The 13,225-nt window shown below is 34.3% G+C and overlaps 1 protein-coding gene across 2 annotated transcripts; it reads left to right on the top strand.

The window, feature by feature from the left end:
* Positions 1–9: 9 nt before the first annotated feature.
* On the top strand, positions 10–12,850 carry LOC134260892 (uncharacterized). Of its 2 annotated transcripts, none has more exons than XM_062743423.1 (3): positions 10–575; positions 6,082–6,237; positions 12,699–12,850. In XM_062743423.1, exons 1-3 carry the CDS (start codon positions 79–81, stop codon positions 12,844–12,846), a joined length of 801 nt encoding a protein of 266 aa, XP_062599407.1. In that variant the 5' UTR covers positions 10–78; the 3' UTR covers positions 12,847–12,850. The 2 variants fall into 2 exon arrangements, with proteins under 2 accessions (XP_062599407.1, XP_062599408.1); XM_062743424.1 differs by having other exon boundaries at positions 12,704–12,849.
* Positions 12,851–13,225: the final 375 nt, after the last annotated feature.

Here is a 13,225-nt window from a genome sequence, read left to right as displayed (position 1 = left end):
GAAACAGAATGGGCGCGAAACATCCCGGATTCGAGTAGGACTATGCTTTCATGCTGGCTGATTTAGTGATTATAAACAATGGAAGAATCTTCTGTTTCTGACTCCACTTCACCGTCATTTTCTTTCCCCTCTCGCCTACCACGAAAACGAGGACGTAAACGAGCATCACCTGACTCTCGGAAGTATGAAAGTGACGATTCGTACAACTCCGACGTGAAACACGTTTCGAAATGGGACACTTGTATGTTGGAATCTTTTGGAATATTTTATGATGGACATGAAACACAATTGTCCGAGTTATACGAATCAGCCTTGAAAGTTATGTATACAATTGCTGTACGAGGTATCAAAGATCATGCGGAGTTTTGGAAAAAGCTTCTCGAGGTGAAAGAATTTCTTGTAGAATCTACGAAAAAATGCATGCAAAGTTTTGATATTGATGAAAAGTTTGCTAAAACGGATGGATATGCATTGACACCGGTAGCTGTTATAGAAGTAACCAAAAAATGTATGCAAGTTATTCAAGAAATTAAAGAGGATATGTCGAAAATATCAACATTGGATAATTTTTCCAGGTAGGCCCCCTATACTTTGGTATCTTGTTTGCTCTGTTTCTAACACACACTCTAACGTTACATAGACTTGACTGTATAAATTATTTGGTTCATCAATATATATATCTGAAACAGTGGCATAGCTAGGCTCTAAACAGTCTAGTCGAACCCTCAAATGGGGGTGAACGGAAGTAGGAAATCCATACCTTCAAATGGGGGTAGGCGCATGCGCAGACACTCAAAAAAGTGCTGTTTTCACGTGTGGTCCACAAAATATGCTCGTGAAAAATAATGGATTATTTCGTAGCTCTGTATGTACTCAAATTTGATAGATTAAAGATGTTTATATAAAGAGATTATATTGCGAAAAAGTATATGTTTATTCAACTTTATTGTAAAAATCGAGACTTTTTCTCTCCCAAAGTTAGCGTATTCTGTGCCTTGACCTCCATGTTTGATACATTATAACTAGATATTGTTATGCATAATTTAGTAAAACGGATGTTCCTCAGTATTACAAATTTTTTGTAATGAACATGTTATTTTTAATTATTTTTCGACACTTTCTTCTGTGCCCGTCCAAATTTCCTCTGTCTTGTAAACAAACTTTTGTGTTTCAGAAATGAGGTAAATAAAAACGAAAAGTAATTAATTTTTTTAGAATTGAAAACAGAGGTGTAGACAATTCATTTTTGCATGTTTGTGATTTAAAAAAAAAAAATTAAAAAGAAAAATTATCGTTCTTGAATGCCACTTCCACTTTTGGCCAGGTAAAATTAATCTTTAGATTCTCATCCTAATTTGCAAAAAAATTGGGGCGGGTGGGCGGATTTTATTTTTTATTTTTTATAATTGTTAATTTATATACATATAGGCCTAAGTATCAACAAAACAATGGACGCCCTGTACACATTTTTTTCATTACCTTAATGCATATATGAATAGATTTAATTCTTTTCATATTCTTTTAAATATTTAATGAAAATTTTTGCTTTAAAAGTTAAATATTTATTGTTAATTAACAAATTATCAAGTACACATTATACGGCACACCCTGAACAAAATGAGGTGGGGATACCAATAAATTGTGTATGCGTGACTTCTTATTGTGCAAAATCTATATAAATGTTCAAATAATTATTCTACTGAAAAATCTAGGCCTTCTCTTAAGTCTGTCTACGATGTTGTAGATTTTCTTTTATTTCAAAGCTAAGTCACACAGTTGGAGATCATTATATATAACTTGACCAGGTGTCATTTTCCTCGTCTATTTTTACTTAGTTACAATCTCTCTACATACTTGCTCCTGCCAGTGATGGTATTTATATGTGTTTATGCTATTTTTTCTTCTCTGCCTTCTATATATACTGACAAATTATCTTTTCCTTACACATTTAAACTGCTTTTATTGCCAATTTTTCTCCATTCTTCACATGGCGTTTTTGCTATAAATAGCGACACGCGACTTTTAATACAGACGGGAGATAACTCATAAACTTTGACCCAAATTCTTACTGAATAAAAATACATGAAAATACCCAAAATTCTAAATAAAAAACATCGGGGCGGGGCATTTTGAGAGGGGCGGGCGGGGATGAGAATCTAAAGATTAATTTTATATGACCTTTGCGCATTGCATTAAGGTATTCGATGTATAACAAAGGGATTTTGACTGATTTTAAATATTAATTTTAAACTAGTTAAAAGCACACAGCTAGAAAACGATAAAAGTGAAATAAACCAAATTCACAAGACTGATAACATGCAAGGAGACGGTCATTTTGTACATTTACAGTTTTTGAAGAGTTATCTGCCCTTGATGAAAAGAAGAAAAAATTTGATTTCACAAAATTTCTGCGGTAAATAATTTATTTTATTTTATATTTTAATAAAGATGGAGTTTATGCATATTTTCACCAAGAGATTTCTTTGAAATTCAAATTACTTTTTACAATATCGTATAAAAACATACACTGCCCATAGACTTCAATGTAAAATTCAAAGTGATATTAATTGGACAATAATTAAAATTTTGCAAATTCCTTTGGTGGAGCATTTTCATTTGATAACATCTTCAAATTGCTACCATGATTAAAAATATTGGACCGTTCATTTATTAGGTACAAAATATGGTCGTTATACATTGAATACCTTAAGGCAAGGAAAACCCTCGTTTGGCATGTTTGGGGGTATACCCCCGTTTGAGGGTTCAACTAGACTTGGCTAGGGGTCTGTGAACAGGTGAATAACTTCTTAGATTTAATAAATATAGAGGAATAACTGAAACAACGAGCTACAGTGTAATTGAAGACAGGTATGTATGTCTGTTCATATCTATGGTTTTAGTATAAAGTAAAATTAAGGATGTTGAGTCTCAACTCTGATACCTTGACACCTCAGATATCTTGACATTTTCCGACTGTCCCGTCGATGTCAAGATAACGAAGTTTACCAGTATATGAAATTTCATTCCATTTGATTAAATGTAACTCATGTTAGCCAATTTTAAAAGCAATGTGTATTGTCACCACGGAGCACGGTTAAAAACATTGTAACTTCAAACGAATGTTGAGAAAGTTTCTCAAAATCACTCTTCCTTTTCATGTTATACACTGTTTGTATCTTATTCCTCATTGAATAAAACATATCCATAACACTTGACACCTAGTGTGCTAAAAATAATTTGAATACCTTAAGTAAGATTGTCAATGTTTTCAAATTCATTACAGTGTAAGCACAGGATGAAAATCCACCATTCAGTCGACTGAATGGTGGCTGAATGGCCACTGAATGGTCATTGAAAGGTCACTGAAAAGACCCTTTCCCGTGACCTTTCCGTGATCAAGTTACCATTCAGTCGACTGAATGGCACATACATTTCAGTGACCTTTCCGTGATCATTCAGTTGAATCATTTTATTGAATAATCGGCTTATTTTTTAACGTAAAAATTTTATTTCACTTTTTTTTGGTATAATAGCATTAAATGTATCTAATTCCAAACAAAAAAAATAGTAAAAAAATTAATACAAGAAAAAAAAAATTGCTCCAATGCCCAGAATCGAACCCAGATCTCCTGCGTAGGTGTCCGCAACCTTATCAAATACGCTAAGACTTCTTGTTGACAAATGAAGATTTAAAATCAATTAATTGATTGAAATCGATGGAACAATCTGTTCACTTGTTGTATCGAGGAGCTGCGATGTGTATATATCTTGTATATCTTTTGTATATTCTATGTTAGTTGCCATTTTTGGGATTACTAATTAATTACACATCTCCTATCGGGATTATGACAATTATCAGAGACGGGCACCTGTTACTGTGTCAAAGATTTAAGATCGTTGTAAATTCTCTAGCTAGAAACTTAGTTCTAGAATGATTTAATTTAAAAGCAATATCATTTAGAAAGCTAAAATCTTCTATATATTTTTTTTCTACAAGAGGCATGTATAAACGATTTGTTTATTCTTGTAATTAAAAATTAATTTAAAATAATGTCTTTGAAAAACTAAATATCCTGCAGTTTTGACAATGACATAATTAAGAAACGAAATTGATCAGTAACACTTGCGATGTTCCAGAAATGGTTTAAAAAATATTAATTCTGTCTCATTAATCAGAACTACTTATTTCCATGAAAAAATACACGTATAAGCACTATAGAATGTTATGCATTTATTTAAATTTTGAATATATTTTTTATCACTTGAAGAATTTATTTTCTTAATGTAACTAGAAATATTCAATTAAAAATCATCTTGAATAAGTCTCACATATTTTATTTTTGGGATAGACAAATTAATTACACATCTCCTATAAGGATCATGACAATTATCAGAGACGGGCACCTGTTCCTGTGTCAAAGATTTAAGATCATTGTAAATTCTCTATTTAAAGCTTAGTAGAATTAATGATTTTATTAAAGCAATATCATTAGAAAGCTAAAATCTCCTATTTATTTTTTTTACAAGAGGAATGTATAAACAATTTTGATCACGATAAGTAAAAAAAAAACACAAGTAAGATTGAATAATAAATATTTAAAATATGGCTTCCTTGTTTAGGAAAAATATCTGATTATAAAATAATACGCTAGTGAAAAAATTACAAAATTGCAATTCAAATATCACTGAAAGGTGGCGGAAAGGTCACTTAAAGACGATTTTGAAAGGTATTAAAGTCGACGGAATGGTCACTAAAGATCGACGGAAAGGTCATAAAGTTAATGGAAAGGTCACTGAAAGACGACGGAAAGGTCACTGAAAGTTGATGGCAAGGTCACTGAAAGTTGATGGAAAGGCCACTGAAAGTTGACTTCTGTTTCCGCTGAATGGTGACTGAACATTTGGGGTTAATATGACTAAAGGCAACTGAAAGGTCACTGAAATGTATGTGCCATTCAGTAGCTGAATGGCCACTGAAAAGTTACTGAAAGCCGCCTTTCAGTTTTAATTGAAAGGTCTTGTTTCTTCCTGTGAACTCTGCTTTCATAAGTTCCGCAACAGTGAAGTGCACATCATGTTTCATGACGGTCGAAACTCTTTTAACAAGATTTTGAATTAATATTAAAGCTGGGACTATATATCGAGATATCGATATAGCGTGACATATGTGGTCGATATACATGTCGATACATTTGAAAAAATATCGAAATACTGCCAAAATAATCTGACTTCTGTTTTACTTTGTTTATTTAACATTTGGGGTTAATATATAAAATAAAGAAGTTAAATATAAATTTAGATATGAAATAAAATAATGATTAACACCACTTGTCTGAGTAAAATATTTTTGTTTTACAGCATATATAAATAACTATTTTGAATAAAATATTCTCATTTGTAAAGAAATAATAATTTGTTAATTTCAATGCAAAAATAATATTTTATAAGCAAATATTTACAGATGAACCTATTGAAGAGAAAATACGTTCAATTCTGTGTGAATTTCATTTGGGAGTCAGAGGTCATAGCGCGATCGGATCACAGAGCGATGTGATATTCTGACCAAACAACTTCTAGGTCATTGTGCGTCACTACATAGCAATACGTTGGCCCGTTCGAGTAATAAATACAATTTAACTCGAAATGTATTTGTTTCAAATGTCAATATAAGTAATAAACAACAATGTTAAAAAGTTCACCGGAAAATGAACTTTTAGTTGCAGGGATTTATCTAGCTATTTTGTTTTACTACCATTTTATATGTAAAGGGGAAAAATTGAGAGCCGCAGCTTTGATCTGAGCGCCAGAGGCGCGAGTATTCTAGGGGGGTGGAAGATTGATAACTTTAAAACACCTTCATTCATGGTGTGATTTACCTGGATTGGTGAACCGTGGGGCACACATTTTTTTACCGTAGACACCTGTACTAACCGCAATGAAATTCACCCCGTGGGGGTGTGCAGTGGATACATAAACCGTGTTGACTGTACTGTACAGTAGCTTTTCTTACACTTTAGTATCAAGTTTATTGCAACGGAATATATACATTATTGATACTTAAACCTTGATTTTTATTTCTAGGCACATGTTCAACATTTGGTACACAGGGATCTGGGAGTTCATTGAGTATTACCATGACTTGATAAAAGAATTGAGTGCTAAGAGAAGATATGGGGTGGAAGGTGAATTTCGTGACCTTGTAACATTCTTCAGCAAGATATTCTTGTTAAATCCTATGTGAGTTTATGTAATGCTTACAAATTTATTTTTTTTTTATCTCACCTGATCCTCATAGAAATTTTCCCTTTAAAATTAGGGATAAAACATTTATGCAATATTTTGCCAATCAATTTTTTTGAGCAGGGTGTATAAAATTTCACAATAGGGAATCCAAGTTTTACATAGAAATATACAGAACAAATATTTTAAAATCGTCTTGTCGAGAACCACTGGGCCAGGAAAGCTGAAACTAATGTAGAAGCATCTTTGGGTAGTGTCAATATTAAATTGTTAAAATCATGACCCCCAAGGGGTAGGATGGGGCCACAATAGGGAATCCAAGTTTTCCATAGAAATATCTAGAACAAATATTTTAAAATCTTCTTCTCAAAACCACTTGGCCTGGAAAACTGAAATTTAATATGTGGAAGCATCCTGGGGTTGTGTAGATTCTAAAGTTTTAAAATCATAAAACGGAAGGGGGTAGTGGGGCATGATAGGTATAGCAAGAGGGGGAATCTTGTAAAGAACTACATCACCCAAGTTCAGGTCTCGACATTAACGCTTGTCCACTTGTCCGGTACCAATGAAAAATAAATTCGGACAATTGAATATTACTGGGCACTTGTCCAATTGGACAAGTGCATTTTAATGTAAAGGGGTCTCTAAATATTAAAAGCACTGACTGTTGAAGTCTCAAGACAGAAGGTGTACATAAAATCTTAACTTTGATCCTGATATATATATATCACTATATTAATATTGAGTTCACATTCGATCGGGATCGAAGTTCACTAGTTGCATACTACTGAAAAATCATGGAAGATAGGAATCAAAGTGTGAATATTGTTTGATGTTGACAGGTTCACGAGGACATTTATGTTATTGTCAGGACAGAAAGCTTAGGCCATAATATTAAATATATTGCTAGATTCTCATCCAAATTTTTTTTAAAATGGAGGTGGGCGGGCGGCTTTTATTTTATATTTTTTATTTTTTCAATATTGCAGAATTTTTATTTACCAGATCAATCGGTGTAATTTTATTTACTTGAAAAAAAGTCGTTATAAAGGTTCAATTATCTCATACTTCACATCATCACCAATCTTTTTCAACCAATGAACCTTGTTTGAAATATATACGTATATACTGTATACAGGGTTATTTTCACCCCGTCTTATTTTCGCCCTTTCACACTTGCAAACAATTTTGCCCCGTTTTGAATTCGTCCAATCATGGTTTTGTTTAAGAAATTTTACTGTAACTGTATTCTTTGAATTCGCCCTGTTTTAAATTCGCCTAAAAGATCGTAGGGCGAAAGGGGCGAAAATAAAACGGGGGCGAAAATTTCCCTGTATACAGTATATCAATCTTTTCAGCTGTCAAAATCATGTCTACTTTCGTGGGATTTAAAACGAAAGTAGAATGGTATATGAATACCTATCCCCATCAGAATTAAGACGAGGAAAAACAGAAATAAAAAAAATCGAGGCGGGGGTATAAAATCGAGGCGGGGATATAAAATCGGGGCAGGAGGGGATGAGAATCTAGGAATATTTTTATTATGGCCTTAAATTTTCGTTTTATGTGTATATTGAATTTATCAATAACATATATATCTATAGAATCAATCAAGTGCATGACGTGTAAATAAATGGACTTAATTTTAATTTCCAAGTTGAAACTATTAAACTTTATCGAAAATTTTCGGACAAGTGAAGTCGAAATTCGGACAAGTAAATGTCTTGGTCACTTGTCGGAATGGACAAGTAGGAAAAAAATGTAATGTCGAGCCCTGAAGTTACTCAGGTGAGCAATGTGGCCCATGGGCCTCTTGTTTAAATACCATCCGATTTTGTTATCATTGCCGTCTGATAATGTTTTATCAGACTGGTAATTATTATTATCGGACTGCTACAGGTAAATTTTTATACTGCAAGAACAAAGGCACAATGTCACAGCAATGTTTGAAAATGTACATATATTAATAATTATGAAAAAATCTTGAGAATCTTTCCAAGAACTGAAAAGTCATGATTAGTCTCATTGATACAAATGCAATAGCTAGTATGGACTCAGGTAGATTCAAGGTTGAACCGTCAGTGGCAGAAATGTGTTTAAAACGTGTAAAAAAAAAAAGTTTTACTTGGGAATACCTATAATCCCTATTAAACACCCCTTGTGAAAAAACTTTTGAATAAAAAAATAAATACATGGAACCACTAAAATAATGTCTAACGTTATTAAAGTGAAGATTATCCACCCAAATTATGCCACATTATTCATTTTCCACTGAGATATTGGGTAATAGACAAGTTTCATTTTTATTCTCTTATTTCTTGAATATTGAAAAAGATCTTTGGGGCACTTATAGGGACAGGTGCGGTTATAGATAGTTTTCGATAGGCCAGTTTTTAGCGAGAGTTATTTCCCGTTGGCCGCCATACTGGAGGTCCAGATGCTCAATTTCCTTCACTATTCAACCAATTCAAAATTTTTATATGTACTAGTTTGAATTAAAAATCATAATGATTATTTTTCTGAAGTATGTAAATTTTTGGAAGCCCCCTTTATTATAAAAAAATTATTTGATAAAGGTTTTCCACCAAATATTTCTACTATATTTTCTTAAACTTGGTAAGACAAAGAGGGCAAATCACTGAGTCAACATCCAATATGGCTGCTGAGACTATGATATATGTGCTGATATGAGATAATGACTCAGTGAGTGCTGAGACTATAACCTATGTGTTGATATGAGATAATAACTCAGTGAGTGCTGAGACTATGACCTCTGTGTTGATATGAGATAATAACTCAGTGAGTGCTGAGACTATGACCTATGTGTTGATATGAGATAATGACTCAGTGAGTGCTGTGACTATGACCTATGTGTTGATATGAGATAATGACTCAGTGAGTGCTGAGACTATGACCTATGTGTTGATATGAGATAATGACTCAGTGAGTGCTGAGACTATGACCTATGTGTTGATATGAGATAATAACTCAGTGAGTGCTGAGACTATGACCTCTGTGTTGATATGAGATAATAACTCAGTGAGTGCTGAGACTATGACCTATGTGTTGATATGAGATAATGACTCAGTGAGTGTTATGACTATGACCTATGTGTTGATATGAGATAATGACTCAGTGAGTACTGTGACTATGACCTATGTGTTGATAGGAGATAATGACTCAGTGAGTGCTGTGACAATGACCTATGTGTTGATATGAGATAATGACTCAGTGAGTGCTGTGACTATGACCTATGTGTTGATATGAGATAATGACTCAGTGAGTGCTGTGACTATGACCTATGTGTTGATATGAGATAATGATTTAGGTGAGTGCTGTGACTATGACCTATGTGTTGATATGAGATAATGACTCAGTGAGTGCTGTGACTATGACCTATGTGTTGATATGAGATAATGACTCAGTGAGTGTTATGACTATGACCTATGTGTTGATATGAGATAATGACTCAGTGAGTGTTGTGACTATGACCTATGTGTTGATATGAGATAATGACTCAGTGAGTGCTGTGACTATGACCAATGTGTTGATATGAGATAATGACTCAGTGAGTGCTGTGACTATGACCAATGTGTTGATATGAGATAATGACTCAGTGAGTGCTGTGACTATGACCTATGTGTTGATATGAGATAATGACTCAGTGAGTGCTGTGACTATGTGTTGATATGAGATAATGACTCAGTGAGTGCTGTGACTATGACCAATGTGTTGATATGAGATAATGACTCAGTGAATGCTGTGATTATGACCTATGTGTTGATATGAGATAATTACTCAGTGAGTGCTGAGACTTTGACCTATGTGTTGATATGAGATAATGATTTAGGTGAGTGCTGTGACTATGACCTATGTGTTGATATGAGATAATAACTCAGTGAGTGCTGTGACTATGACCTATGTGTTGATATGAGATAATAACTCAGTGAGTGCTGTGACTATGACCTATGTGTTGATATGAGATAATGACTCAGTTTGAGCTGTGACTATGACCTATGTGTTGATATTATACAAATATGGACTCAATGTAGGTCAATATGCATTTATAATGACCCAGGATGACAGATATTGACCGAAGATACATGTAGTATATCGACCGAGGGCAACATCCAATATGGCAGTCAACGGGAGGTAACTTTCGCTAAATTTAGGCCTATGGAAAACTATCTACATATAGAAATTGAAAATCAGTAATTAAAGATCAGTTAGGCCATAAATGACTCAGGTGAATGCTGAGACAATGACCAATGTGTTGATATGAGATAATGACTCAGTGAGTGCTGTGACTATGACCTATGTGTTGATATGAGATAATGATTTAGGTGAGTGCTGTGACTATGACCTATGTGTTGATATGAGATAATGACTCAGTGAGTGCTGTGACTATGACCTATGTGTTGATATGAGATAATGACTCAGTGAGTGCTGTGACTATAACCAATGTGTTGATATGAGATAATAACTCAGTGAGTGCTGTGACTCTGACCAATGTGTTGATATGAGATAATGACTCAGTGAGTGCTGTGACTATGACCTATGTGTTGATATGAGATAATTACTCAGTGAGTGCTGAGACTTTGACCTATGTGTTGATATGAGATAATGATTTAGGTGAGTGCTGTGACTTTGACCTATGTGTTGATATGAGATAATGATTCAGTGAGTGCTGTGACTGTGACCTATGTGTTGATATGAGATAATGATTTAGGTGAGTGCTGTGACTATGACCTATGTGTTGATATGAGATAATAACTCAGTGAGTGCTGTGACTATGACCTATGTGTTGATATGAGATAATGACTCAGTGAGTGCTGTGACTATGACCTATGTGTTGATATGAGATAATGATTCAGTGAGTGCTGTGACTTTGACCTATGTGTTGATATGAGATAATGACTCAGTGAGTGCTGTGACAATGACCTATGTGTTGATATGAGATAATGACTCAGTGAGTGCTGTGACAATGACCTATGTGTTGATATGAGATAATGACTCAGTGAGTGCTGTGACTTTGACCTATGTGTTGATATGAGATAATGATTCAGTGAGTGCTGTGACTATGACGTATGTGTTGATATGAGATAATTACTCAGTGAGTGCTGTGACTATGACCTATGTGTTGATATGAGATAATAACTCAGTGAGTGCTGTGACAATGACCTATGTGTTGATATGACATAATGACTCAGTGAGTGCTGTGACTATGACCTATGTGTTGATATGAGATAATAACTCACTGAGTGCTGTGACTATGACCTATGTGTTGATATGAGATAATGATTCAGTGCTGTGACTTTGACCTATGTGTTGATATGAGGTAATGACTCAGTGAGTGCTGTGACAATGACCTATGTGTTGATATGAGATAATGACTCAGTGAGTGCTGTGACAATGACCTATGTGTTGATATGAGATAATGACTCAGTGAGTGCTGTGACTTTGACCTATGTGTTTATATGAGATAATGATTCAGTGAGTGCTGTGACAATGACCTATGTCTTGATATGAGATAATGACTCAGTGAGTGCTGTGACTTTGACCTATGTGTTGATATGAGATAATGATTCAGTGAGTGCTGTGACTTTGACCTATGTGTTGATATGAGGTAATGACTCAGTGAGTGCTGTGACTATGACCTATGTGTTGATATGAGATAATGACTCAGTGAGTGCTGTGACTATGACGTATGTGTTGATATGAGATAATGACTCAGTGAGTGCTGTGACTATGACCTATGTGTTGATATGAGATAATGACTCAGTGAGTGCTGTGACTTTGACCTATGTGTTGATATGAGATAATGATTTAGGTGAGTGCTGTGACTATGACCTATGTGTTAATATGAGATAATGACTCAGTGAGTGCTGTGACAATGACCTATGTGTTGATATGAGATAATGACTCAGTGAGTGCTATGACTATAACCAATGTGTTGATATGAGATAATAACTCAGTGAGTGCTGTGACTATGACCTATGTGTTGATATGAGATAACGATTCAGTGCTGTGACTTTGACCTATGTGTTGATATGAGATAAGGACTCAGTGTGTGTTGTGACTATGACGTATGTGTTGATATGAGATAATGACTCGGTGAGTGCTGTGACTATGACCTATGTGTTGATATGAGATAATGATTCAGTGCTGTGACTTTGACCTATGTGTTGATATGAGGTAATGACTCAGTGAGTGCTGTGACAATGACCTATGTGTTGATATGAGATAATTACTCAGTGAGTGCTGTGACTATGACCTATGTGTTGATATGAGATAATTACTCAGTGAGTGCTGTGACAATGACCTATGTGTTGATATGAGATAATTACTCAGTGAGTGCTGAGACTTTGACCTATGTGTTGATATGAGATAATGACTCAGTGAGTGCTGTGACTATGACCTATGTGTTGATATGAGATAATGAAAATCTAATTTTGCAGTACAGGAGATGGTAGACCAAAAATGCAAATGAGGCTTAATGGTTTCGACGTAACTAGTGTTCCAGATCTGATATACAGATTGCAGGGAACAGAGGGATCACTTATGACAGTTGCTATAGGAGAGGTTGGTACATGTATAATGTTCTAAGGTTAAGGTTCACTTCTTTTGAGTAGTTTTCTTTTTAAGTATTTTTTTGTTAAAAACATGCTAGTTTTAATGTACATTTTACGTGTCAAACATTTTTGAACATACGTTTATTTTTTACACCTATCTTATACATTGATATTTAATAAAAACAATAGGATTTGTAAGTACATGAGAACTTAAATTACACCTTTACTTAATTACTAAATGTTCGAATAAGAATCTAATAACAGTCACGAAAATTCAAATATTGATTTATATTTGCATATCCACTGCTCTCTCCCACTATGAACCTTCGGGCTTCAACTGCGTTCATAGCACTATAGACGCAACTGCTCCTGCTATGAGTGCAATTGTTCTATCACATTTGTGTAGAGCAAGC

This window comes from Saccostrea cucullata, unplaced genomic scaffold (genome assembly GCF_032062105.1).
Source record: "Saccostrea cucullata isolate Sc308-1 unplaced genomic scaffold, CSIRO_AGI_Scuc_v1 ctg3379, whole genome shotgun sequence".
Taxonomy (NCBI): Eukaryota; Metazoa; Mollusca; class Bivalvia; order Ostreida; family Ostreidae; genus Saccostrea; species Saccostrea cuccullata.
Note: the sequence above shows the minus strand (reverse complement) of the source record. Positions and strands in the feature narration are given on the sequence as shown.